The 24,640-nt window shown below is 54.2% G+C and overlaps 1 protein-coding gene and 1 non-coding gene across 2 annotated transcripts in view; one reads left to right on the forward strand and one right to left on the reverse strand.

Moving 5' to 3' along the window:
* The first annotated feature begins 13,210 nt into the window (after positions 1-13,210).
* The window catches only part of LOC127048473 (class I histocompatibility antigen, F10 alpha chain-like), a 34,088-nt gene continuing 22,658 nt past the window's right edge, over positions 13,211-24,640 (forward strand). Inside the window, exon 1 of the mRNA XM_050948343.1 lies at positions 13,211-13,409. Coding sequence (XP_050804300.1) covers positions 13,292-13,409 — 118 coding nt within the window. The 5' untranslated portion in view covers positions 13,211-13,291. The remainder of the gene's footprint in view (positions 13,410-24,640) is intronic.
* LOC127048551 (U6 spliceosomal RNA) lies at positions 19,897-19,998 on the reverse strand. The gene has a single exon (XR_007773727.1). It is a non-coding gene; the product is annotated as a U6 spliceosomal RNA (small nuclear RNA).

Raw genomic sequence — 24,640 nt, forward strand, 5'->3', positions numbered from 1 at the left:
AAAAGGTTTATTTCCCTTTGTTGTGAGACTCAAGGGATTTGGGTCTTGGGGTCCCCAGGGAAGGTTTTTGGGGGGACCAGAGTGCCCCAAAACACTCTAATTTTTTGGGTGGTGGCAGCTTACCAGGTCCAAGCTGGTAACTAAGCTTGGAGGTTTTCATTTTAACCTCCATATTTTGGACGCTAAGGTCCAAATCTGGGACTAGGTTACTGACAGGGGGTTACTCCCCATTCCTCCCTGCAGGCTCCAAGCACAGCAACAGTCTCTGCTCTGACTGCAGTGAAGCCACCAACAGCCTTTGAGGCTCCCTGCAGCTCTAAGCCCTGGCAGGCTCCAGCAGCTTCCCAGCAGCAGCTGGCCTGGCCAGATGGGAAGTGTGAAAAATCAGAGCGGGCGGGCGGTAATAGGTGCCTATATTAGACAAAGCCCCAAATATCGGAACTGTCCCTATATAATCAGGACATCTGGTCACTCTAACACAGGTGCTCTCAAAGTGGGGGTCAGGACTCCTCAAGGGGTCACGAGGTTATTACATGGGGGGTTGTGAGCTGTCAGCCTCCACCCCAAACTTCACTTTGCCTCCAGGATTTATAATGGTGTTAAATAGACAAAGACGTGTTTTTAATTTATAAAGGGGGTGCAGATGTGGCGCCAGGGTTTTTGCCGCCCTGGGCGGCAGCACTCCTCCTCTGAGCATTCGGCGGCGGGGGGGGGGGTCCTTCCGCTCCGTATCTTTGGGGTAATTCAGCGGCGGGTCCAGGAACGAGTGAAGGACCCACCGCCAAATTTCTGCAGAAAACCTGGAGCAGAAGGACCCCCTGCGGCCGAATTTCCACTAAGAGCGGCGAAACGCTGCCCTGCAAATCCTGCCGCCCTAGGCAACTGCCTAGCGTCGCCAAGTGGAAGCGCTGGCCCTGCGGGGTCGCACTCACTGGCTTGCTGTGTGAAAGGGGTCACCAGAACAAAAGTGTGAGAACGCCCAGCAGCAGCTCCTGCTAGGGACAGAGCCCCACCTCTGCAGCCCGGCTCCTCTCCCCAAACAGATCCCCATCTCACACTCCTCCCCCGGGGCATCATGGGAGTTGTAGTCTCTAGGGCTAGAGTGGAGCACAGCGTCTCCCCAGCTGGGACACTCCCAACAAAGGTCCGACTGGCCCCTGTAGCAAAGGGGGGGAGGGGCTACAGGTAATCGCTGCTCTGGTCATTACAGCCCCGGGGACAAGTTCTGCGCGGCGCCAAATCCGCCTCAGAGTTTCGCTTCCCCTGCCCCTCCGCCTGCCCGGCCGGGTCTGCCCAGCGACCGGTGATGCGGGCGGGTCTCTGCGTCGCTATTGGCGGGAGGTTCCCCTCTCAGCCAATCCCCGCAGCGCAGAGGTTCCGCGGCCAGGAGCGGGGACTCGGGCGCTGGCAGCGCGCAGGGAAGTTCCCGGGCCGGGCTGGGACCGGCCGAGAGCGGGTCCATGGGCCGAGTCCTGCCGCGCTGCGGGGCGGCGATGGGCCTGGCGCTGCTGGGGGCTGTAGCCCTGCGGGGGGAGGGCCGGGCCCGGGGTTGCGGGGAGGGGGGAGCTGGGTGTCGGGGGGGGGCAGCCGGGCCGGGGGGTGCGGGGAGGGGGGAGCTGGGTGTCGGGGGGGCAGCCGGGCCGGGGGGTGCGGGGAGGGGGGAGCTGGGTGTGGGGGGGGGAGCCGGGCCGGGGGGTGCGGGGAGGGGGGAGCTGGGTGTGGGGGGGGGAGCCGGGCCGAGGGGTGCGGGGAGGGGGGAGCTGGGTGTGGGGGGGGGAGCCGGGCCGGGGGGTGCGGGGAGGGGGGAGCTGGGGGCCGGGGGGGGAGCCGGGCCTTGGGGTGCGGGGAGGGGGGAGCTGGGTGTCGGGTGGGGCAGAAGGGAGGGGGGTGCGGGGAGGGGGGAGCTGGGTGTCGGGGGAGGAAGCCGGGCCGGGGGGTGCGGGGAGGGGGGAGCTGGGTGTCGGGTGGGGCAGAAGGGAGGGGGGTGCGGGGAGGGGGGAGCTGGGTGTCGGGTGGGGCAGAAGGGAGGGGGGTGCGGGGAGGGGGGAGCTGGGTGTCGGGGGGCAGCCGGGCCGGGGGGTGCGGGGAGGGGGGAGCTGGGTGTCGGGGGGGGCAGCCGGGCCGGGGGGTGCGGGGAGGGGGGAGCTGGGTGTCGGGGGGCAGCCGGGCCGGGGGGTGCGGGGAGGGGGGAGCTGGGTGTCGGGGGGGGCAGCCGGGCCGGGGGGTGCGGGGAGGGGGGAGCTGGGTGTCGGGGGGGAGCCGGGCCTTGGGGTGCGGGGAGGTGGGAGCTGGGTATCGGGGGGCAGCCGGGCCGGGGGGTGCGGGGAGGGGGGAGCTGGGTGTCGGGGGAGGCAGCCGGGCCGCGGGGTGCGGGGAGGTGGGAGCTGGGTATCGGGGGGCAGCCGGGCCGGGGGGTGCGGGGAGGGGGGAGCTGGGTGTCGGGGGGCAGCCGGGCTGAGGGGTGCGGGGAGGGGGGAGCTGGGTGTCGGGGGGGGCAGAAGGGAGGGAGGTGCGGGGAGGGGGGAGCTGGGGGCCGGGGGCAGTTCTGGGCTCTGCGTTCAGAGGTGTCGGGATAACCTCCCCGCGCTCCCCCCAGCACTGAGCGGTCACTGACAGCGAACACTGATGTTGCTATAGTGACTGGGGGGTCCCGCCCCCTTGTGCCAGGTGCTGTCAGCGGCGCTGCTGGGACAATGTGTGTAGTGGGGGGAGGGGGCTGAGAGCCACTGACCCGAACTGTGACCCCTTCATCTAATGCCAACCGCTCCCAGCCAGGGGGTGCGGCACCATGGGGGCCAGCATTTGTGGGTGCTGCACACACTGACAGGCCCCTCGCAGCCCCGTGAGGTGCTCTGGCTGTGGGGAAATCCCTGGTTCCAGGCTACAGTGACCAGATGTCCTGGTTTTATAGGAATAGTCCTGCTATTTGGGGCTTTTTCTTATATAGGGTCCTGTTACCCCCCACCCCCGTCCTGATTATTCACACTTGGTGTCTGGTCACCTTATTCCAAGTGCTGCCCAGGCTGTTTCATTCCCAGTGTCTCCAAGCAGGGCAGGGCTTTCAGACAGGATTCCTGATTTGCCGAAAGTTAGTGAGAGGGAGTAAATCACCCTCCCCCATAGACCAGGGTTAAATGAGGGGAAAAGGCTTCTTGGATCTCTGACCTTTAATGGCTCCCAGAAGGCTCTTCACGCTGGGTTTCACCCCAGTGCCTGGAACTCCTGAGTGTGGCTTGTCCTTGGCTACATACAGCTGGGCTCTGTCAGCACCAGTCCAGTCACCCCACAGTCAGTGGGTCGTGTCTGTAATGGAGACAAGTCTAATTAGAGGTGTCAGTTTAGGGAGGGGATGTGTCTGATCTCTAGCGATGTGTCCAGGGCAAGGGGAGAGGTTAGAGCTCCAGGATCTTTGCACTGATCAGGTCTCAGTTTGGGTGCGAGCTCCCTTTGCAGAGTGTGGCACAACTGCTGTGTTTGTGCTGTTGGGATCTCCTGTGACTGCTGGATAAAGAGCTTCAGGTGCCAGTAAGGTGGGGAGGGGCAGGCACAGGCACATCTTGCATTTCCTAGCATGGACTTGAATCTTCCATGGCCCCAGTCTTGGCCCAGAGTTCACCATGCGGCAGCAGCTCAGGCCCCAGGCAGCTCAGCAGCCCTTATCCAGCTGCGTGAGGCTGCGGGTTGGCCTGGGGGGTTTGTGTGAAGTGGTCTCAGGCACATTGTTGCCCTCACATCACCTCAGTAACAGGCTTGGTTTGACGTAAACAGGGTTAGGCCCAGTGCAGTCTGGTCTTGTGGGGTTGAGTCAGGGACCAGGAATGAAAGCAGAGAAGTGGGAGGAGGTGTGCGTTGGGTTATCCCTGCAGCAATGAGACAGGAGGCCCCCACGTCAGGATGTAACTCTAGTGGTGCAGAGCCCTGCCTTGGGGCCTGCAGGAGTGTGTATGCATGGGTAGAGAAGGATGTTGATGATGATCAGAGAAGGTCTGGGCCAAGCTCACTGTACCTATTGGGTTCTGGGTAGTGGACGGGCGGAAGTCCGCCCACTGCTAAGGGATCCCCACCACAGCCTAAGGGGAGGAGCTGCAGGACCTGAAACCCAACAGATTTTGGGGCCAAGCTCACTGAAGCGGGGTGAACACCCGCTCCAGCCCTGAAGGAGCTGGAAAAGCCCTGCAGAGGGCTGGGCCTGGGGAAGAGAGCAAAGCCCTGGCTGATTGGCGGAAGTAGCTGCAGCTGGGTCCATGCCCCAGACAAAGCAACTGGGCCTTATAAGGAGGCCGGGGCAGCCAGAAGCTGAGCAGTCTCACTCTGACTGGAGAGAAAGAGACAGGCCTGGCTGCGGGGGAGCTCACCAGAGGGATCTAGTGAGTGATGCAGGGCTGAGGAAAGGCCTTAGGGGGTGGGAAGCCATAGGCCAGCAACTCTCCAGGCTGCAGGGCCTGGTCAAAGGCCCACGTGGGTATTGGGGTTGCAGAGGGGCAGCCTGAGTGTGAGTAAAGGCAGCCAGTCCAAACCCTTTGTCTCCTATGATGATTGGCTGATAGACTGCAGTCCGCCCCAGGGTGCGGGGGCTAGATGGTGACAGGCAGTAGCCATGACTGAGGTTTCATGGGGATAGCGGGTGGGGGTTCCCCTGGTAGGGTGACCAGACGTCTCGATTTTTGCTTGTTTGTCCCGCTTCCTGACCCATGTGCGGTCGGGACACTGGGCAAACAAGCAATTTTGCCCTCTCGGAGGGACTCTCCCCCCCCCCGACTCTACCCCCTCCTTCCCCTATTGAATCCCTCCCCAAATCCCCGCCCTGGCCCCGCCTCTTCCCCAAGCACCTGGCATTCCATTTCCTCCTCCCTCCCAGGCTTGCAGCTGTAATGGTGGCGCAAGCCTGGAGGGAGACGGGGGCACTCTGGGGCTCCAGACCCCGGCAGCGGTGGGGGAGAGCGGCTTGGGGCCGCGCGAGTGGTCCATGTAAAGTTTATTGGCTCGCGGGGGGGACCCCGGCGGCTCCTCGCCCCTGTAGGGGGGTAGTGTCCCCACCCTGTGCCATCATGTTTTGCCGGCTGCCGCAGGCCAGGTAAGGAGCCGAGTCCCCCCTCGCTCCTCAGCTGAGCCCCCCCCCATCTACCTCCTGGGGGAGCAGTCCCCTTGCCAGCCCCCCTTGCCCGCCTGGTGCCGGAGCTCTTACTCACCATCAGCTCCAAGAACTGGAAGCTGCGCCACCACCCTCTCCCTCCAGGCTTGCGCTGCCATTACAGTTGCAAGCATGGGAGTGAGGAGGAATGCCGCTCAGCTGAGGAGCCAGGATGGGGGCGGGGGGGAGAGACAGGGACTTGGCTCCTTACCTGGCCTGTGGGCGGCTGGCGGGACATACTGGCGTGTGGCAAGGACACTGCCCCCCTACAGGAACGAGGAGCCGGCTGGGGTCCCCACCGAGCCGATAAACTTTACATGGCCCGCTCGCGCGGCCCCAAGCCGCTCTCCCTCACTGTTGCCAGGGTCCGGAGCCTCGCGCCTCTCCCGCTCGGCTGCGATCCAGGCGTGGCTCCTTCCCGGCGGGGTGACGGGATGTGCCGCATGTGCCCAGGGCTGCGGAGAGGGCAGCGAGCACGGCCACAGTGTGGGTGGGGCCTGCTAATTTCCCCAGCTCCTGTGAAACGGTTTTTTTTTTTTTTTTGCTCCACAAACTCCACCCGTAAAGCGTCAGTGTAGCCAGGCTCCTAGCACTTGGGGCTACTCCCCTCGTCGACCTGGTTTACCAGGAGTGCTGGGAGAGCTCTCTCCCCCGTGCTCGCGGGTGACCACATTGTCAGGTCAAAGCACAGCTGTGGGAGCGGTCCTGCGGCAGCACTTTGAACTGTCTAGTGTAGACTTAGCCTAAATCACCACTTGGGCTACGTCTCCACTGCTCACCTGACAGCTACAAGGCTCTCAATGTAGCCGCTCTTCTTCGGCAGGAGAGAGAGACACGCTGACAAAATAAAACCACCCTCAACGAGAGGTGACAGTTGTGTTGACAAAGCGCTGTCCGCACCAGCACTTTTCATTGGTAACACTTTTGTTGGTCAGGGTGTTTTTTTCACACTCCTGTGTGTCAAATATTTTACCAACTAAAGTGCAGTGCGGACATAGCCTTAATGTGGACACAGTTATACTCAAGGCTTAAATTGTCATCGAGTATTTCCTGGAATGCCCCACAGTTCCCCTCTCTGTTCCTCCATTCAGCAGCATCAGGCTGGAGTCAAGGTCTGAAAATATTTACCTGTGCTCCGCTTTGGAAAGCTCCGGCTGAGTTTAAGCCCTGGTTATACTCATACAGATTGTTTCCCTTCATTTACAGCAATAAGCTACGCTGGTGTAAAGCACGGCTGTACCGATAGAACTGCACTCGCACTAGGGGGGTTATTTAACTATTTTGGTAAAAAGAAACAAACAAGAAAACTTAAATAGTTAAAAGCAGAGCAAAAACTAGGTAGAGGTGGCATCAGCATAGGGTTGCCAACCTTCCAGGATTGTCCTGGAGTCTCCAGGAATTAAAGATTTTGTCCTGACGAAACATCCAGGAATACATCCAACCAAAATTGGCAATTACAATGAGTGTAATGGGTTCGGAGCAAGGACTGTCACTTGCGCTGTCTGTACAACACCCAGTACAATGGAGCCCCAGCATGATTAAAGCTAGAATGTGCTACTGAGACATGAAATAATAATTCCTTCCCCTCTTATTTCTTCGGCTTAAACATCCACCTCTCAAGTTCTCCAGCTGGCCACAGAGTCTTTCATGCAAAACAAGGCCAACGAGACAGGGATGTCTCATGGGAGGAGCAAGCCAATTTAAAAAAGTAAACCTATCTGCCCTACTATCATCATCTTCGTTATTTATTATTGTTTTATGGCAGAACCCAGGCACCTCAGTCCTGGTCCTGGACCCCCATGTGCCAGGTTCTGTACAGGTACAAAACAAAATACGGTCCCATCGGAGTATAAGACAGGAGACAACAGATGGATGTAGACGGATGGGGATTATAAGGAGCCAGCACTAGCCAGCGTGACAGTCTGTGGTCTCAGAGTACCAGTGGCTTAACGGTTATCTAAGTTTTTAGGCACCTTGGCAAAGGAGGCCATTGAGGAGGGTTTTGAAGGATGAGGTAGTTTTGCAGACATTTACCAGGAGCTCCTTCCAGGCATGAGGGGCAGCATGGGACAAAAAGGGGCTTTTTTGCAAATGTAAAAAGTGGGTAATAGAGGCTGGACTCGTGTGCAGATCGGAGGTGGGAGTCGACATTTTGGTAGCAAATGAGAGATGACAGGTCAGGTGAGGTTAGGCTGTGAAGGGCCTCACAGTTGAAATCAGGCAGTTTATATTTGATGCAGTGGAGAAGGAGGAGCCAGTGGAGTGAGGCAAAGAGAGAGGTGATGTGGTCAGATCAACAGGCTAGGAAATGATCTTTTCAGCATCTTCTGAATGGATCTAAGCGGGATGAGCCTGTGTTTGTCAAGGCCAGAGGAAAGGATGTTGCAGCAGTTGAGACACGAGATGCTGAGAGCCTGGAGCAGAGTTTTAGCGGTGGGGGTGGACAGGAAAGGCCACATCTTAGAGAGGTTCTGCAGAAAGAGTTAGCAAGATTTAGACATAACCTGGATGTGAGGACCTAGTGAGAGAGGTCCGAGTCAAAGATGACACCCAGGTTATGGACCTAAGTGACAGGCAGGATGGTGGCGTTATCCACAGTGTCTGACAAAGGAGATAGCAGGGAGATCTTGGGGGGAAGGTTGGGAACTCTGTTTTAACCACACGGGGCTTGAGCTGATGATGAGACAGCCACAAGGAGACATCGGAGAGACAGGCCAAGACTGTAATTTGAGCAGAAAGAGACAAGTTTGGAGGGGATAGGTAGATCTGTGAGTCATCAGCACAGAGATAGTAGTTGAATTTGTGTTTGTAGATGACTTTGCCGAGAGATAAAGTGTAGGGAAGAAGAGAAGGGGACGAAGGACAGAGTCCTGGTGGGGACAGAATTCCACAGAGGGCTTGTTGCCGACACAGAGGGTGCCCGAGGCAAGCAACAGTGGTTCGTTGCCCAGAGTGCATAGCACCAATGAACACACACCAGGGTGGAGAAGCAAGCAAAGTTTATTTGAGATCTCAAAGCGGTGCAAGGAGACGAACGCCTCAAATCATGCACCCCTACACAAATGGCTTTTCCCGTTTTATAAGTTTTTTTTCTCTTTCTTCTTTCTTCCTCCCCCCTCACCTCCTTTCTCCCCCTGTAACAGTTAAGTAAGCGCAGGTGCATTAAGTAATCTTGGCCGCGGCAGCTCATTAGTAAGTTTTCCTTCTGCAAGTTATCTTGTCCTTCTGCTAAAGGTGCACAGGCCTTATCACTACTGCTTTAGACCAGTTTTAGCTGTGCTGCAACTGATAATGTACTGTAACACATTTAATTTCACAGCTGCTAGCTTTCTAGATCAAGTAGAGTTCAACATGGAGGAGCTTTGGTTCACTGAGGCCTAGATTTATGCCTAGTGACATCAACAGGCTGGAGGGGGGATGAGGAAAATCCTCTGATGAACATGGTGAAGGAGTGATTAGAGAGGTCAGAGGGGACAAAGTTAAGGAAGCCAAGGAGGACAAGATTTTAAGAATATTGTAGTGAATGGTGTCAGGTGGCTGGCAAACCAAGGAGGGTGAGGATGGAGTGCTGAGTCTGAGTGCTAGCTAGGAAAAGGCATTACAGACTTTGGCAGGAGCAATTTCTGTGGAGCGCAAGGCATGGAAGTTGGTGTAGGTAGGGTCTAGGATAGAACCGGAAGACAGGAATTCCAGGCAGCAATTGCAGAGGCACATTCAATGAGCTGAGAGATGAAATGGAGAAGGGGCGGTAGCTGGGGAGGCAAATGGAGTCAAAGGTCTTTCTGATGGAAGACTCTAAAATGTGTTTGTGTTGTGAAGGGGAAAGAGCCAGAGGAGAGTGAGAGGTTAAAGAGAAGAGTGAGGGAGGGAGGAGAGTGGGTGTGAGGGAGATCAGGAGATGGGGTGAGGTGAATGGAGGGCTTAGGAGGAGAGCAGATGAGAAATGTCTGCATCTGTGAAGGAGAGGGAGGTGGGAATTGAAGGAGGGGAAGGGAACGTGGAGAGGAGGGAGAAGGTTACGTTTCATTGTCAGGAATCCACCTGACCGACTAGTGCTCTAACCCCCTTAGGGTCTCTCACTCTCATTGAAGTGAGCCGCTTGGCTCCACTTCCTTCTGGGACAGAATTTCAGAGCCTTCAGCACCCCCGCTTCCTGCCATGAGCTCCCCTCAGTGACTCCACCGTAACCAGACACCTGTGGAGACCTGCACTCCCAAAGGGGACAATGTGCTCCCGATTTCCGGACTCTGGGGTGACTCTCAGCCAGCACTGTACAAACAGGAGGGTTTGCTGGGTGTCTGGAACACAGTGTAAAAAATATTTAGTTAACGTAAAGAATGGGAAGCTACAGCAAAGACCTGGGTCAGTCCAGAACACAGAGCTCTCTCTCTAGTCCCAGTCCAGATGCTTCTCTTTCCAAAAGCCCACACTTAACCCCAGGGGCCCCCACCCACCCTGTCCTTTGTTGTTGGCAAACACTGTCACCTGGCCTCCTCTTCAGCCCTTTGTTTTCCAGCTGGTCACAGACAGGCTTCCTGCAGAGGATGAGTCTCATTAGTTGCTAGGTTCCAAATGTCCGGGCAGTCCCCATCAGCATGGGGCCCAGACCCCAGGCAGCCAGGCATCAGTCACACCTGGATCTCTGCAGAGTAAACAACCTTTTCCATAACCTCTTTAACCATGCAGCTCATAGGGAAACTGAGGCACACACATTACGAATCATGGGGAGAGATGATTGGTGCGTGAGAAAAACCAGCTGATGGTCGGAGCGGGGAAATCCACACCGGAGAGCTCAGAGGCCAGGGCTTGATGACCCCAAGTCCAGTGCATGGCCATTTTAAGTGTGGAGGAGCTGATCCAGGGCTGCTAGGTGAATGCAGAAGGGAGGGTTAGGAGATGAGGAGCAGAGGGTCAGATGGGCCAGCGACTTGGAAGTTAAAGTTACCGAGGACGAGTGTGGGAAGTGGCGAAAATGAAGGGAGAGCTGGGGTTGGGGTCAGAGAGGGTGACTGAGGGGAGCAGCGGGGTCAATGGCAAACAGCAGCATGGAGAGAAGAAAGGAGAGAAGTTAGGTGCAGGGCTGTGCGAAAGAAAAGGTGGAGTGCGGAGGGGAGACGGAGAGGCTGGAAGCAGCAGGTGAGTGGAGAGCAGAGGTCGCTGCAGGGCAGAGTCAGAGGGAGGGAGCCAGGTCTCTGAGAGGCAGGAGCGGGATCAGACTGTGATCTATGGTGCCCCTGTTGCTCCCGTCACTGCAGTGTCCAAGGGCTAGAGCCGTAAAGGGGTGAAGGTGCCTAAATCCCAGCATCAGGCCCCCTGGGGTTCACAGAACCCCCCCTCACTGCCCCAGCTGCTACTGAGCCCTGTAGGTGCCTGAACTCACTTGGCACCTTTGTTTATGCAGTAACAGGTCCCTTGGGATCTATGTTCCTGCCTTTGGGCCTGCGCTCCACAGCTTCCCGCCAGGTGCCCGGATGCCTGAGCCCCACAGCGATGCATGGACCAAGGGACGACTAGTGTCCTCCACCTAACTCGTCTGGGGGCCCAATGCCGTGGGTGTGCTCAGGCCGTTTGCTGGATCGAACCCGCACATGAGCTCACAACAGTGTGGGAGGAGCCGAGTGGTTTGGGCATCACCTGGGGTGAGGGAGACTCCGGGCTCCAGGCCGTCTCTGCCTGCAGGAGAGACTGGATTAGAGCAGGGCTCTGCCAGCTCCCAGGGTGTCCTAGCCCCTGAGCTGTGGGGCCCTCTGCTGTGGGGCTCCCTCCGTCACTCCTGTGGGAGCTGTTCCTCTGGGGAGAACTAGAACTGGGCCAGAGAGCAAGGGCGTGAGAACAGCTCTGTAGCCGGGTGGTTGGAGCCTTCACCCGGGAGGTGGAGACCCCGGGTCCGGGCCCTCTGCTCCACTGAATCTTTAGTTAGCCAAGGAGGAGCAGCATCAGCAGCCCTGCTTGCCAGATCAGGCGGTGAGATTGTGACTGAAGGGGAATGGCAGGAGGGACACAGGGTGTTCGGCAGCTGGGGGAAGAAAAGGGGAGAGCTCTGTCCCCGTTAGATCTGTCTGTTCTTCAGCTCAGACATAAGCCAGGGCAGGGCTGTGCGTGTTGTGTGTGTCCAGCGCCCAGCATGGGGGGGGCTCTGGTCTGTAACTGGCCATTAGGAACTAGAGAACAAGGCCTCAGTCCTCCAAATGCTGCATGTCACGTTACTGAGGTGACGGAAGGCTCCAGGGGGGCTGTTTATTTGGGCATAAGCTTTCGTGGGCTGGAACCCACTTCAGATGCATACACGAAAGCTTATGCTCAGATAAATGCATTCGTCTTTAAGGTGCCACAGGACTCCTCATTTTTTCAGTGTGCAGTGGCCATCAAACAAGCTAACAGAATGTTGGGAATCATTAGGAAAGGGATTAATAATAAGACAGAAAATATATTGCCTCTATATAAATCCATGGTACGCCCACATCTTGAATACTGCATGCAGATATAGTCATTCCATCTGAAAAAAGATATATTGGAATTTGAAAAGGTACAGAAAAGGGCAACAAAAATGATTAGGGATATGGAATGGCTGCTACATGAGGAGAGAGTAATAAGACTGGAACTTTTCAGCTTGGAAAAGAGACGACTAAGGGGGATATGATGAAAGTCTATAAAATCAAGACTAAGGCTGTGTTTTTTCACAGAGGTCGTGGAAGTCACAGAATCTGTGACTTTCAGCAAACTCCATGACTTCAGCCCGTGGCCGCTGGAAGCTGTGGGGTCCCCCTGCCACCTGTTGCAGCTGGGAATGGCGGGGGGCTCCATGGGCTGTGGAGGAAGCAACCGCTCCCAGTTTCTGTAGGCGGCAGGGGGACCCTGGAGCTCTGAGTGGCCTGCAGTTGCCTCGCCCCAGCAGATGGTGTGTGGGTCACGCAGCTGAGCTTGAGCTCTCCTTTTTGCCATGGATATTTTTAGTAAAAGTCTGGATAGGTCACGGGCTTCTGTGAGCTTTTCTTTGTTGCCTGTGACCTGTCCAGGACTTGTACTAAAAATATCCATGACAAAATCATAGTCTTCATCATGACTGGTCTGGAGAAAGTGAATACCGAAGTGTTATTTACTCCTTCACGTAACTCAAGAACTAGGGGTCACCCAAGGAAATTAATGGGCAGCCAATCTAAAACAAACAAAAGGAAGTATATCTGCACACAATACACAGTCAGACAGTGGAACTCCTTGCCAGAGGATGTTGTGAAGGTCAAGACTATAACATGATTCAGAAAAGAACTAGCTAAGTTCATGGAGATTAAGTCCATCAGTGGCTATTAGCCAGGGTGGGCAGGGATGGTGTCCCTAGCCTCTGTTTGCCAGAAGCTGGGAATGGGCAACAGGGGACGGATCACTTGAAGATTCCCTGTTCTGTTCATTCTCTCCGGGGTACGTGGCACTGGCCACTGTCGGAAGACAGGATACTGGGCTAGATGGACCTTTGGTCTCACCCAGTATGGCCGCTCTTATGTTCTGAATAAATTATAGTAAAATGTGTGCACAGCCGGTGTCATGGCTCCCAGCTGTAGCCTGGACACATTCCCCTGCCCACCTTGCCTTCCCCAGCTTCAGCTCTTGCATCTCCTATCCCCCGGTCCTCCTGCCCCACCCTCTCCCATAACACCCCCTTCCTTTTCCCCACACCGCACTCCAGCCGTGGCCCTCCTCCTGGGCCCCCTTTCCTTCTTCACACTCCCCTGTACCCCCAATAAACTCTCCCCATATGCTCCCCTACTCATCACATCTGCTCCATCCCCTCGTACCTCCGCACCCCGTCTCCTTCTCACTCCCCCTCCATCCTTGCCTCCCTTTCTCCTTCTGCCCCACCATCTCTTTCTCCCCGGTCAGGCTGTTCTGTGAGCCCTTTCCAAGGTCTCTCTCCCACAGGAGCACTCCTGAGGGCTGGCGTCGCCTCTCGTGTATTGCCAGGGGCTCCCTGGCAGGGTCTGGTTGGGTCTGACTCTCCCTTCCCCCTCCCACCCCCCCAGGCCTTCACTCCAGGCGCGTATTGGACACGGTGGTGTCAGAGCCCGGCCCGGGGCTGCCCTGGTACAGCCGTGTTGTGTACGTGGACGATCAAGTCATCTACGTCTACACCAGCGGGATGCAGAGGGCGGAGCCCGCCCAGTGTGGATGGCGCAGAACGAGGGTCCGGAGTTCTGGGACGAGAGGACCTGGTGGGCACAGCGCCACCAGAAATGGTTCAAAGCAAGTTTGAACACCCTGGGTCAGCTCTACAACCAGAGCGAGGGTGAGTGAAGGACACGACCCGACATAGGGATGCAGGGACATTGAGGGGGGAGACATGTGGTTGATGTAAACAGGGTGAAGGGACACCGGGATGCATGTTGGAGATGGGGGGAGGGGACAGCCCTCAGGCATTTTGTCACTGGAGTCAGTGTGAACGTGGGGGACAGAGGGACACGTGCGGGGTGGGGGAGAGGGCTGCAGAATGGAGATTTCCATGTGAAAGAGATTTTTTGACACCCTCCAAAGTGGGACTCTCATACTGTCCCCTCCCCAAACACCCCAGATTTCTGCTACCAGTCCCACTTGTAGCTGCCTCTGCTGCCCTTCGGGGGACCCCCCGCCCCTCGTGTATTGTAATTTCCTGGGCAGAGTGGCAGAGGTGCTAAAGCTAGAAGTTACTATCCTGGTCAATGAGGCCAGAGGATCACACCCAGTGATTCTTGCACGGAGGAGTTTGTTCTTCCCGGCTACGACAGTGATGCTGTCGGACCTTATAGCTAGAGCAGGGCTCTGAGGCATCTTGTCTCAATTCCCAGACACCGAGTGATGGGGAATCCCAATATCGACAGCCCCAAGTGTTCAGACATGTCGGGCCCCAAAATCCTGAGTTTGGCTTAAATGTTGTGAGTATTTTGGGAATAATATTGGAGGTTATTTTTATTTGCCCTCTGGTTTGAACCTTTAAGGGACACATTTCCAGGGTTTTCCTTGCTCCTAGAAGGACTAGAAGTTACTGCTGTAAGAAAAGAGATCTGAGACTCCTCTAATCCCATAAGTCCAGGAACTGGGGATTTAATAAAACCACCCCAAAAAAATTTTTGAACTGGAAGGGACCCTGAAAGGTCATTGAGTCCAGCCCCCTGCCTTCACTAGCAGGATCAAGTACTGATTTTGTCCTGATCCCTAAGTGGCCCCCTCAAGGATTGAACTCACAACTCTGGGTTTAGTAGGTTCATGCACAAACGATTGAGCTATCCTTCTCCCCAAGCAGCATAATGAGACTCGCAGTAAAGTCACAAAAGTCGGCAGTGCTGCATTCACTCCAGCCCTGGGGAGAAGCTGCTCACCAGTGAGCCTCCTTCATTGTTCGCTTTGTCTTATTTCCCAGGTGAGTTTATCTAAGGTCAGATTCCTCTTCACTCCACAGGAGGAGGGTCTGACATTGCCTTGGGCTGGAGAGTTAGTTAGATAATCAGCCCCTCTAATGTGCAGAGACTCCCGGGCTTCCTTACACCTGGCAGCACAAACCCCAGCACGTGTCCCCTGGTTGGAGCCCGGGGTCAGGCAGGTTCCCCTGCACACTATCAATAGATGTGTAAAGAGTCGTTCTTTCTGCTCGATTCCTAGTGTGCAGGGCTGTAGCCACCTGGCCAGGCCCCCGATTGTGCTGTCTGACTTAACTGGGTGATGATCCATAAGCGTTCATGCCTGGCACTGCTGAACTGTCCCTGGCAGGTGAGGGTCTCTCTGATGTAATTGCTGTGCACTTCCTGACAGGGGACTGGTGAGTGGTACTGGCCTGTCACATTGGTCCTCACTCAGGAGTGTCCCTGGCCCCGCCCCAGTCCCTCCTGGCTCCCAGCATTGTGACAGCAGCAGTGAGAACTAATTCCCATCCTGCCCTGGACACCTGGGTTCCTGGTGGCCCTGCCCCAGGACTAAGTGACAGGGCAGAGGGTTGCCAAGTGTCTGGCCCCCTAGCCCACCCCCTCTGTAGCTAGTTTAACCCTCTCCTGACTAGTCTCACCCATTGGTCCCCTGCTGCTGAGCCTGTCCAGCCTGACCTGCTCACATGGACACTGGCCTCCCCAGTGCTGAGAGAGGGGCTCTGCTCGCCCACCCCTAAGCCTGCGCTGGGGAGCTGCTGTTCTGTTCCTGCTGCCCTCTCCTGCCCTCCTCCCCCATTTACCCCCTCCTCGCAGTCCTGAGGCTGCCAGCTCGCCGGAATCTGTTCTGAGTCCTGCACATTGACCACCAATAGTGTTCCCCTCTCTAGCTGCGTCTGCCTCTAACACACACGGGGGATTTCAGGGTCTGGTTTCTCTGAGACCCCATCGGTGCCCCCACCCTGCTCATCCATGTGGAGTGCAGTATGGAGGAGAAGAGGGGTGGGTGGGGAGGCCTGACCCACCTCACTGCTCTCGAGTCCCTGGTTGGGATCTCTGCGTGTTCTGTGACCAGCTGCCCTGCACGTCTCAAGATTCTCAGTGATTCTCTCGTTACTCCATCCCTTTTCCCCACAGTTGTTTTCTTACTTTTTGACTTTAGTTGATCGGAATAAATAGTTAGTTGGACTTTCATAGCAGAGTTTCCTCCACTCCTGGAACTGGGCATGTCTCTGTCTCCAGGCTTCAAACCCGGTGCCTCCTGCAGCAAGCCCATGCCTTTGAGCGACCTGCACTCTAGCTGTCTAGAGTGCTTGGATGAGACTTGTATTGTGGATCGCTGTCAGCTCTGCCACCAGTTCAGTGCAGGGAAGTGCAACCTGTGTCTGGCTACTCCCCTGCCCCTGCCCTGCAGGCAGTACCATTGACTCCGCCCTGTTCACAGGCTCCGTTGAGTCCAGTACCCGACCAGCCGCCAGCACCAGAGGGGCAGTGAGGTACTAGCAGGGTTGAGGTTCCATCCTGGAGGCGTTTGTTGTGGCCAGGGATTTGCTGGCATGTTTGGTACCAATGTTGCCAGCAGTACAGCAGTTGGTGCCAGTAGTGCAGGCAAGCAGAAGGGAGCATGATGCCCTAAGTTCCTGTTTGGCAGCAGGCCCCTTGCTCCCTGGATCCTCAGCACCGTCCCTTGGAGCGATGGGTACCAGACACCCCTCGTCCCCACAAGAAAACTCATCATCCAAGCTGGAGTTTGAATCTTGCACCCAGCCGAGGGACTGGTACCAATACCCTATGCAATTAGCCCTATGCAATAGTGGATCCCGGGGTTGTGGTTCCTCCGATCGTCTGGCCCAGTGAGCAATGGCTCATGCAGATGTCATGGCCTTTTTGGAACCTCTGAGGTTCTCCGCTGCCTGGCCCCCCATCTAGGTGCTCGTACTCAGTGGTATCTGAGAGAAAGAGTCCTCTGTCACACCGAGCAGCAGCTGATCCCAACTACGATATTGAGCCAGGTACCGACTATCAGAACCTGGAGCGACAGGATCACCAGGAGTTATGGAAGAAGGTGGTCTCGAACTTGGGGCTGGAAGTGGAGGTAGCTAAAAAGTCTTCCAACAGCCTGGTCAACATCTGGGCTGCAGTGGCCCTGTCGAAGGTAGCTCTGCTTCTCAATGAGTCTATCGTGGGTCCAGTTAAAACCCTGTGTCAGACCCCTTCCTCATTGTCCCCGACGTCAAGGAAGGCAGATAGGAAGTACTATGTCTCCACCAAAGGGTAGGAGTACATATGTTCCCATCCGTCTTCCGGCTCCTTGGTGCCCTTGGCAGCCAATGAGAGGGAAAGGCCAGGGTAGTAAGGGGCAACCTCCAAGTCAAAAGACTCAAAAAAGCAAGACCATTTTGGTAGGAAAATGTATTCTACCAATGGATTACAGCTCCAGCCAACAGGCCATTGGGTGCTGAGTATGGTGGAGGAGGGTTATACAGTTAGTTCATTTCCATGCCTCCCTCCTACCCCTCCCCCCATCCCCGTCCCTCTTCAGGGACCCTTCTCATGAGCAAAGTTTAGCCCAGGAGGTGCAAGCCCTTCTCTGGGTAGGAGCTGTGGGGGAGCTGACTCAGAACTTAAGAAGGAAAGGGTTTCACTACCATTATTCCTGTGACGGGTTCAGTCACAGAGATCCCCTTGGGACTGTCACTGATATGCTGAAATCATCCCTGAGCAGGTTTTCCCTGCCAGCTTGGGAATTCCAGAACCCTGTCTGGTTGAGCCAGGCACGCTAGCCTGTTTACACAGACCCAGGATCTGGGCCATGCTCCCAAAGCTGCAGGCTTTAACTGAAAACTGCTGTCAGCAGGTTACCCGTCTTCAGCACCCAGACACCCCTTTCCCAATGGGATCCAAACCCCAAATAAATCTGTTTTACTTTGTATAATGCTTATACAGGGTAAATTCATAAATTGTCCGTCGCTTATAACACTGATAGAGAGGTATGCACAGCTGTTTGCTCCCACAGGTATTAATCACTTACTCTGGGTTTGTTAATAAACAAAAGTGATTGTATTAAATATAAAACGTAGAATTTAAGTGATTTCAAGTAATAACAGACAGAACAAAGTAAGTCACAGAGCAAAATGAAACAAAACATGCAAGTCTAAGCCTAATACATTAAGAAACTGATTACAAGAAATATCTCACTCTCAAAGATGTTCCAATAAGTTTACTTCACAGACGGGACTCTTTCCTAGTTCTGGCGCAATCTTTTCCCCTGCTACAGTCTTTGTTAGATCCAGAAAACATCTCAGGTGATAAGCAGGGGTTTTCTCATGACTGGCTGCCCCCTTTGTCCTGCTCCACTGCCTTTTATAGCTTTGGCACAAGGCAGGAATCTTTTGTCTCTCTGGGTCCCTACCCCTCCTGTTAAAGGAAAAAGTACTAGATTTAAGATGGATTTCACTACCAGGTGACATGGTCACATCTCTCTGAGACCTCTAGTCTCCATTCCTCCTGGGTTGCTGCCCCCGACCCCGACCCCACGCCCAGAGGAAGGCTTTCAGATAAATAAACCACTTACCATCAATTGTCCTAATCAGTGGGAGCCATCAAGTTCCTAATGCCCCATTGATGGCCCTCACCTGGTGTGACTACAACAGTGATACAAGTTTATCTTATCTCTCCAACTCCAGACATAGAAATAATACATGCAGACAAATAGGATGAACACCCTCAGTAGATTACAAGTTTTCTGATGACATCATACAAGAGACCTTTTGCATGAAACATATTCCAGTTACATCATATTCATAAGCATATTTCCATAGAGCATATGAAGTGCAACATCACAATTCCTTAATCCTGAGTGCCAAAGGGGGTCTCTGACCTATTCTAGACCTGCAGCACCTCAAAGACTGAAGTTGTGCATTGTCTCCCTGGCCTCCATCTTTCCTTCCCTGGATTCAGGGGATAGGGATGCCACCCTCAATTTGAAAGATGGTTATTTCCACATCTCTATTTTTCAAGGCCACAGAAGCTTTCTCAGGATCATTGTGAACCTGGCTCATTACCAGTTTACCGTCCTCCCATTTGGCCTGTGAGCAGCCAAATGGGTCTTTATGAAATGCCTGGTAATAGTGGCAGTCTTCCTGAGAAGGTGAAGGGTGCAGGTGTGTCCGTATCTCAGTGACTGGCTGGCCAAGAGCCAGTCCAAGTCCCCAGTAAAAGCCAGCGTCCACCTTGTACAAGCAACCTTTCAAGCACCGGGCCTGCTGATAAACTACCAGAGGCAGATACTTCTCCCGGTTCAGAGGATAGAGTTTATTGGAGCAGTGCTCGATTCTACCCAGGCCGGGGCCTTCCCCCCAGAAGCCCAATTCCAGTCAGTGTCGTCACAGGTCAAGGCCCACTCAGTCTGTTGGGTCACATGGCCTCATGCATATACATGGTGCAGTATGTGGGATTGCACCTCAGACCCCTTCAGACTTGGCTGGCCTCAATGTACCGGCCAAACAGCCATCGTATAAATTCGGTGCTCTGACAGATCCCTGGTTGGTAGGCCTGGATGTTCCTTTGTCAGGCCGCAACCCTCAGTATCTCTAATCTTGGATGCATCCAAGCTCAGTTGGGGGCCCATCTCGGGCACCTCAGGACACAAGGTCAATGGTCCCAGCAGGAACTCTTGCTACAGATAAACGTCAGAGAGCTCAGGGTGATCCACCTAGCACATCAGGTGTTCTTACCCCACATCGCAAGCAAGGTGGTGCAAGTTCTTACAGACAACATGGCAACCATGTTTTACATCAGCAGGCAGAGAGTGGCCCGCTCTTCTCCCCCTGTGTCAGGAGGGCATTTGCTTGTGGGAGCTCTTCTTAAAGCACTCGATCCACCTCGAAGCTTCTCACCTTTCGGGAGCCTAGAATGAGCTGGCAGATCAGCTCTTCTCACCGCAAATGGTCCCTATGCCCTGACATAGCAAGGACCATTTTCCAGTGCCGGAATACCTCCCTCGTAGAGCTGTTCACAACCAGACAGAACAGGAAATTTCAGCAGTTCTGCTGTCTGTGTGACTGCAACCCAGGAAATAAGCCAGGCTTGCTCCCAGATGCCTTTTTACTCCCTTGGAGAAATCACCTGTTCTGTGCCTCTCACCTCCCCTGCCCCACCCCCCAACATTCCTTTAGTGCACAAGGTCTTGCTGAAGGTCATGGGTGAAGGTTATTCTCATAGCCTCAGCCTGTCCACATCACCACTAATTTGGCTTATTTCCAGACCTGTCGGTGGTGATTCCAATGCTGCTCCCTCCGCTTCCAGACCTGATCTTACAAGATCACGGCCAAATGCTCCATCTGCCTCACGGTTAAACCTGTAGAACTGGCCTGTTCGGAGCAGGTCTGGTAGGTCTTCACGAATCTGCATGTCATCCTTGCGCAGGGGACATGCTAATCTTCTCTATTGTTCCAATTTTAATGTGTCTTGCTAGGCAGTAGGAAACCATCTACCAGAGCTACTTACCTCGCCAAGTGGAAGCGTTTCTCCATTTGGTCTCCCCAGCAGGGCCTCTCACCAGGGTGCCAGAACCTCCCTGTGAGTGGGGGTGCCACCGGTGCTGTGTCAAAGTCAGACTCAGGACTCACAGTTTGTCAGACCACTCTGTTTTATTAGCAAAGCGCTCTGCTAATACACCCAGATAATGTGAGCACCATGCAAGACACAAACTATCTTATTTATACAGATAAAAAGGCGAGCACTTAACAAGATAACAAAAGGGAGCAGAATCTGATAAGTTTACCTGGGCTAGACTTGCATATCTTATTTCCTTACTAACTATCACCGATCTCCTGTTAATGTCCCAACGTTAGCTTAAGTGGACCCATTGTTTTGTACCTTAATGTTTCTCTTCCTGACAACTATATTTCAACATTTCTTATTTCTGCTTAAAGGAACATACAGCATTTCTTTAATCCATTCTTATTTTTTACAATATAATTCATTCTACTTTCACAGCTGAAACTGTGACTCCGCTTCTTCCCCTGACACGCCCCCCACTCCACCTCTTCTCCTGAGGCTCCTCCCCCTCCCTCTCACTCTCACCTGCTGCTAAAGTGGCAAGGCCATGGCCCCTTGGTCCCTCTGTTCTGGCACCCCTGCCTCTCACCCACTGAGTCATCTCTCAGATACTCCAGACACTCCAGAACAGTCTGGAAATGGCCAGGTCTAGCGATTTCATCTGTTCAGGCAGACCTAGCTGCGATCTCCGCATTCTACCCCATGCTGGGTGGTCGATCAGTTTTTTCACATTAAATGTCGATTCACTTCCTCAAAGGCTTTGAAAGGCTGTACCCACAAATCTGGGAATCCATCTGTGTAAACGAGGGTGGATAGCACCCTTGTGTAACTCCCCAACCATATTCAGTTAGCTGTAGATCCTCCTTAGCAGCTGTACCCTAACTGTCTTACCTGTAAAGGGTTACGAGGTTAACTTAAAATGAGTTGGCACCTGACCAGGGGAACCAATAAGCAAGCTGTACCCTCCCAAATTGGGAAAAACTGCTGTGCATGTGGGTCTTTTGTTCTGTGTAGAAAGGACTACATAGAAACTTGATCCATAAATTCACACAGCTCTTTGTGGCAGTAGCTGATAGGATGAAAGCCGTACCCATTTCGGCTCAGAGAATTTCATCCTGGATCACATTGTGCATTCACACATGGTACGAGCAGGCAGGTGTCCCATCACCTGTCTTCCTGACGGCCCATTCTGTGAGAGCACAAGCTTCCTCAGTGGTGTTCATGGCCCAGGCCTGATCCAGGACATTTGCAGAGAGGCGACCTGGGCGTCAGACATACTTTTTCTTCCAACTACGCCATCAACCAGCAAGCTAGACGTGCACTGGGTTTGGCTGGGCAGTGTTGTAATCTACGTGTCCATGAACTTGGAGCCCACCTCTTACGGTGCTGCTTGGGAGTTACCAAATGTGGAATGGATATGTGCAAGCATCTGAAGAAGGAAAAATGGTCACTAACCTTTCTGTAACTGTTGTTTCTTAAGATGTGTTGCACACGTCCATTCCACAAGCCAACGTCCTACTCCTCTGTTGGAGTTGCTGGCAAGAAGTGAGAAAGTGCAGGGTCAACCAGCCCCCTTGCACCATGACATAAGAGTGCTAGAAGGTGCTAGAGCCAGGCTGAGGGGTATCACTAAGGGAGAACTTTCTGGCGACTGTGTGCGGGGAATGGACGTGTGCAACATGTCTCTAAGAACCACCATTCCAGGAAGGTTAGTAACTGTTTTTTGTCCAAACCTGTGGTATTGTTCAGGGACACAGCTTAGTGGGTTTGGCTCTCACCTATAGCTGTGACACCAAATTGTATTTTAATCCCTTGGCCTACATTTTTCCAGAAGTGATTAGTGATATTTGAGTGTCTCATATGCAGAGGCCGGGTGCTCCCACTTTCTGATCAGGTCCCTTTAAAAGGTCTCAGTTGGGCACCCAAAATCACTAGTGACTGCTGATAATCTAGGCATTTACCTCGCTGTATCTAATGCAAGGTGGGGGAGGGGTGAACATATTTGGGACCTTGTGTGGATTATTTTTGTGCCCCCACATTCTGCCCCATTTACCAAGCTAGGGGTCTGATCCGTTCCCCATGTTTGTCTTCCTCATTATCTGCACAGTGTTCTCTGTTCACCACAGCCTTCCTTCCTGTCCCCTAAACTCTCCTTCCTGTTCCCATCCCCACATCCCCCTGTTCCCCCACCCCTAGTTTCCCTCCCTGCCTCCTGTCAGCCCAGGAGTGGCTGTATTAACTGAGTCTACTCTTGGTTGTGTGCGAGATGGGGGCCGTTGTCGTGAAGATTAGCCTGGCTGTAGGAAAATGGTGGCCAGCTGAACTAAGGGCCATCAATGGCCTGATCCTTACACCTTGGGATCCTACATTCAAGGTATCACCTTGAGACAGTGGCCATGTGAAAAAGAGGCCAACAACTGAAGTTGGTTCTTTGCCATTCCTAGATTGAGTTGGGGGCACGGGGAGATGGGGCAGGGAAACAGAGTGACCCTGGGGATTCTGTGAGGTCATTAAACCAGAACAGAGGTTAGTGTGGGGGACAGACCTGTACCCCCTCCCCACAGGGACATGGGGTACTGTGAATGGAGAAGGTGGGGGACTGTAATCCGGCCCAGACTCACCCGGCAGTGCCCCCTGCTGGTCATCTAGGAGAATTAGCTTCCAGCCTCCAGAGCACCCTTTGCCAGCTGATGTCTCGCTTTTCCGCTGGCCCCCATGTCGCTCTCGGACCCCGAGTGACCCTGTCACTGGGTGCTGCTCCCTGTCAGTACCCCCACTGCTTCTCCAGGTCTCCCTGCTCAGGGGACCCCCCACCCACTTCCCCCACCTCGCCTCAGTTGTAGGCTACTGCCAGGTACCAACTTGCCCTACACCCTGAGGCAGACTGCAGTGTCAGCCACTCATCATAGGCAAGGTTGGGTCTGGACCTGCTGCCTCTGCCTATTGCTGGGCTGTCCCTTTGCAACCCCAGTACTTGCCTTAGGCCCTCTGCTAGGCCAGAGCCTGGGGGTTTTCCAGGCTGGAGCTCCTTGGCTCCTCTAGCCTTCCCCCAACCCTGCTCCACCCCCAGTATCCTGCTTGGCTCCCTAGCAGCCAGGCCTTTCTCTCTCTACAAGCAGAGAGAGACTGTTTGGGCTTCTGGCTCGCAGCCTCTTATAGGGACCATCTGGGCCTGATTGGGGCGTGGCCTCAGCCAGGGCCGGCACCAGGTGCTTGAGGTGGCCAGGGGGAAGGGGCAGCACGTTGGGCTCTTCGGCGGCGGGCCCCTTAGTCCCTCTTGGAGGGAAGGACCCTCCGCCAAATTGCTGCCGAAGAAGAAAGTGGCACAGTGGAGCAGGTGCCAATCATGATCATGACTCTTTTTTTTTTTCCCCCCTTGGGGCAGCAAAAACCCTGGAGCGAGCCCTGGCCCCCGCTGTGGCTGCCTTCCCCAATCAGCCCAGGCTTTCGTTCACAGCCTCAGCCCTCTCCCAGGGCTGGCTTTAACCCTTCCAGGGCTGGAGCGGGTCACCATCCTGCTACAGGGACCAAGTGACCCTTAGGACCCTGCAAAATTAATACAACGCAGGAGAGAGTGGGGTATAGGCACCCTGAACTCTATCTCTTCTCCAGAATGACCCTAACTACCAGAATTGGGGGGAGCCTCAGAGAGCAGAAAAGAGCTGGAGGGGATAGACCCCTGCAATATCTGGAGTACTCCCTTTGGGGTTGTCATAACAGATGGTTAAGGGTTAATGTCTCTTTTACCTGTAAAGGGTTAAGAAGCTCAGTGAACCTGGCTGACACCTGACCAGAGGACCAATGGGGGGACAAGATACTTTCAAATCTTGATGGAGGGAAGTCTTTGTGCTGTTTGTTTTGTTCTTTGTTCACTCTTGGGGCTGAAAGGGACCAGACATGCACCCCAGGTTTCTCCAATCTTTCTGAAACAGTCTCTCATGTTCAAAATAGTAAGTGCTAGCTAGAAAAGGTGGATTAGTCTTATGTTTTCTTAACTTGCAAATGTGTATTTTGCTGGAAGAATTTTACCTCTGTTTGCTGTGACTTTGAATTTCAGGCTAGGGGGGAGGGAGTCCCTCTAGTCTATATGAGCTGAATACCCTGTAAACATTTTCCATCCTAATTTTACAGAGATAATTTTTACTTTTTCTTTCTTTAATTAAAAGCTTTCTTTTTTAAGAACCTGATAGATTTTTTTCCTTGTTTAAGACCCAAGGGGATTGGATCTGAACTCACCAGGAATTGGTGGGGGGAAAGGAGCTGGGGAAAAGGCTAATTCCTCTCTGTTTTAAAATCCAAGGAGTTTGGATCAGCGTAGTCTCTAAGGGTAACCCAGGGAGGGGAAAGTCTGGGAGGGGGAAAGGAGGGGGAATGATTTTTCTCCTGGTTTTAAGACACAAGGGGTTTGGGTCTTGGGTTCCCCAGGGAAGGTTTTGTGGGAACAGAAAGTGTGCCAAACACTATATTTTGGCTGGTGGCGGTGCTATCAGATTTAAACTAAAAATTAAGCTTAGAAGGGTACATGCAGGTCCCCACTTTTTGGACGCTAAAGTTCAAAGTAGAA

Source organism: Gopherus flavomarginatus, chromosome 3, assembly GCF_025201925.1.
Source record: "Gopherus flavomarginatus isolate rGopFla2 chromosome 3, rGopFla2.mat.asm, whole genome shotgun sequence".
NCBI lineage: Eukaryota > Metazoa > Chordata > Testudines > Testudinidae > Gopherus > Gopherus flavomarginatus.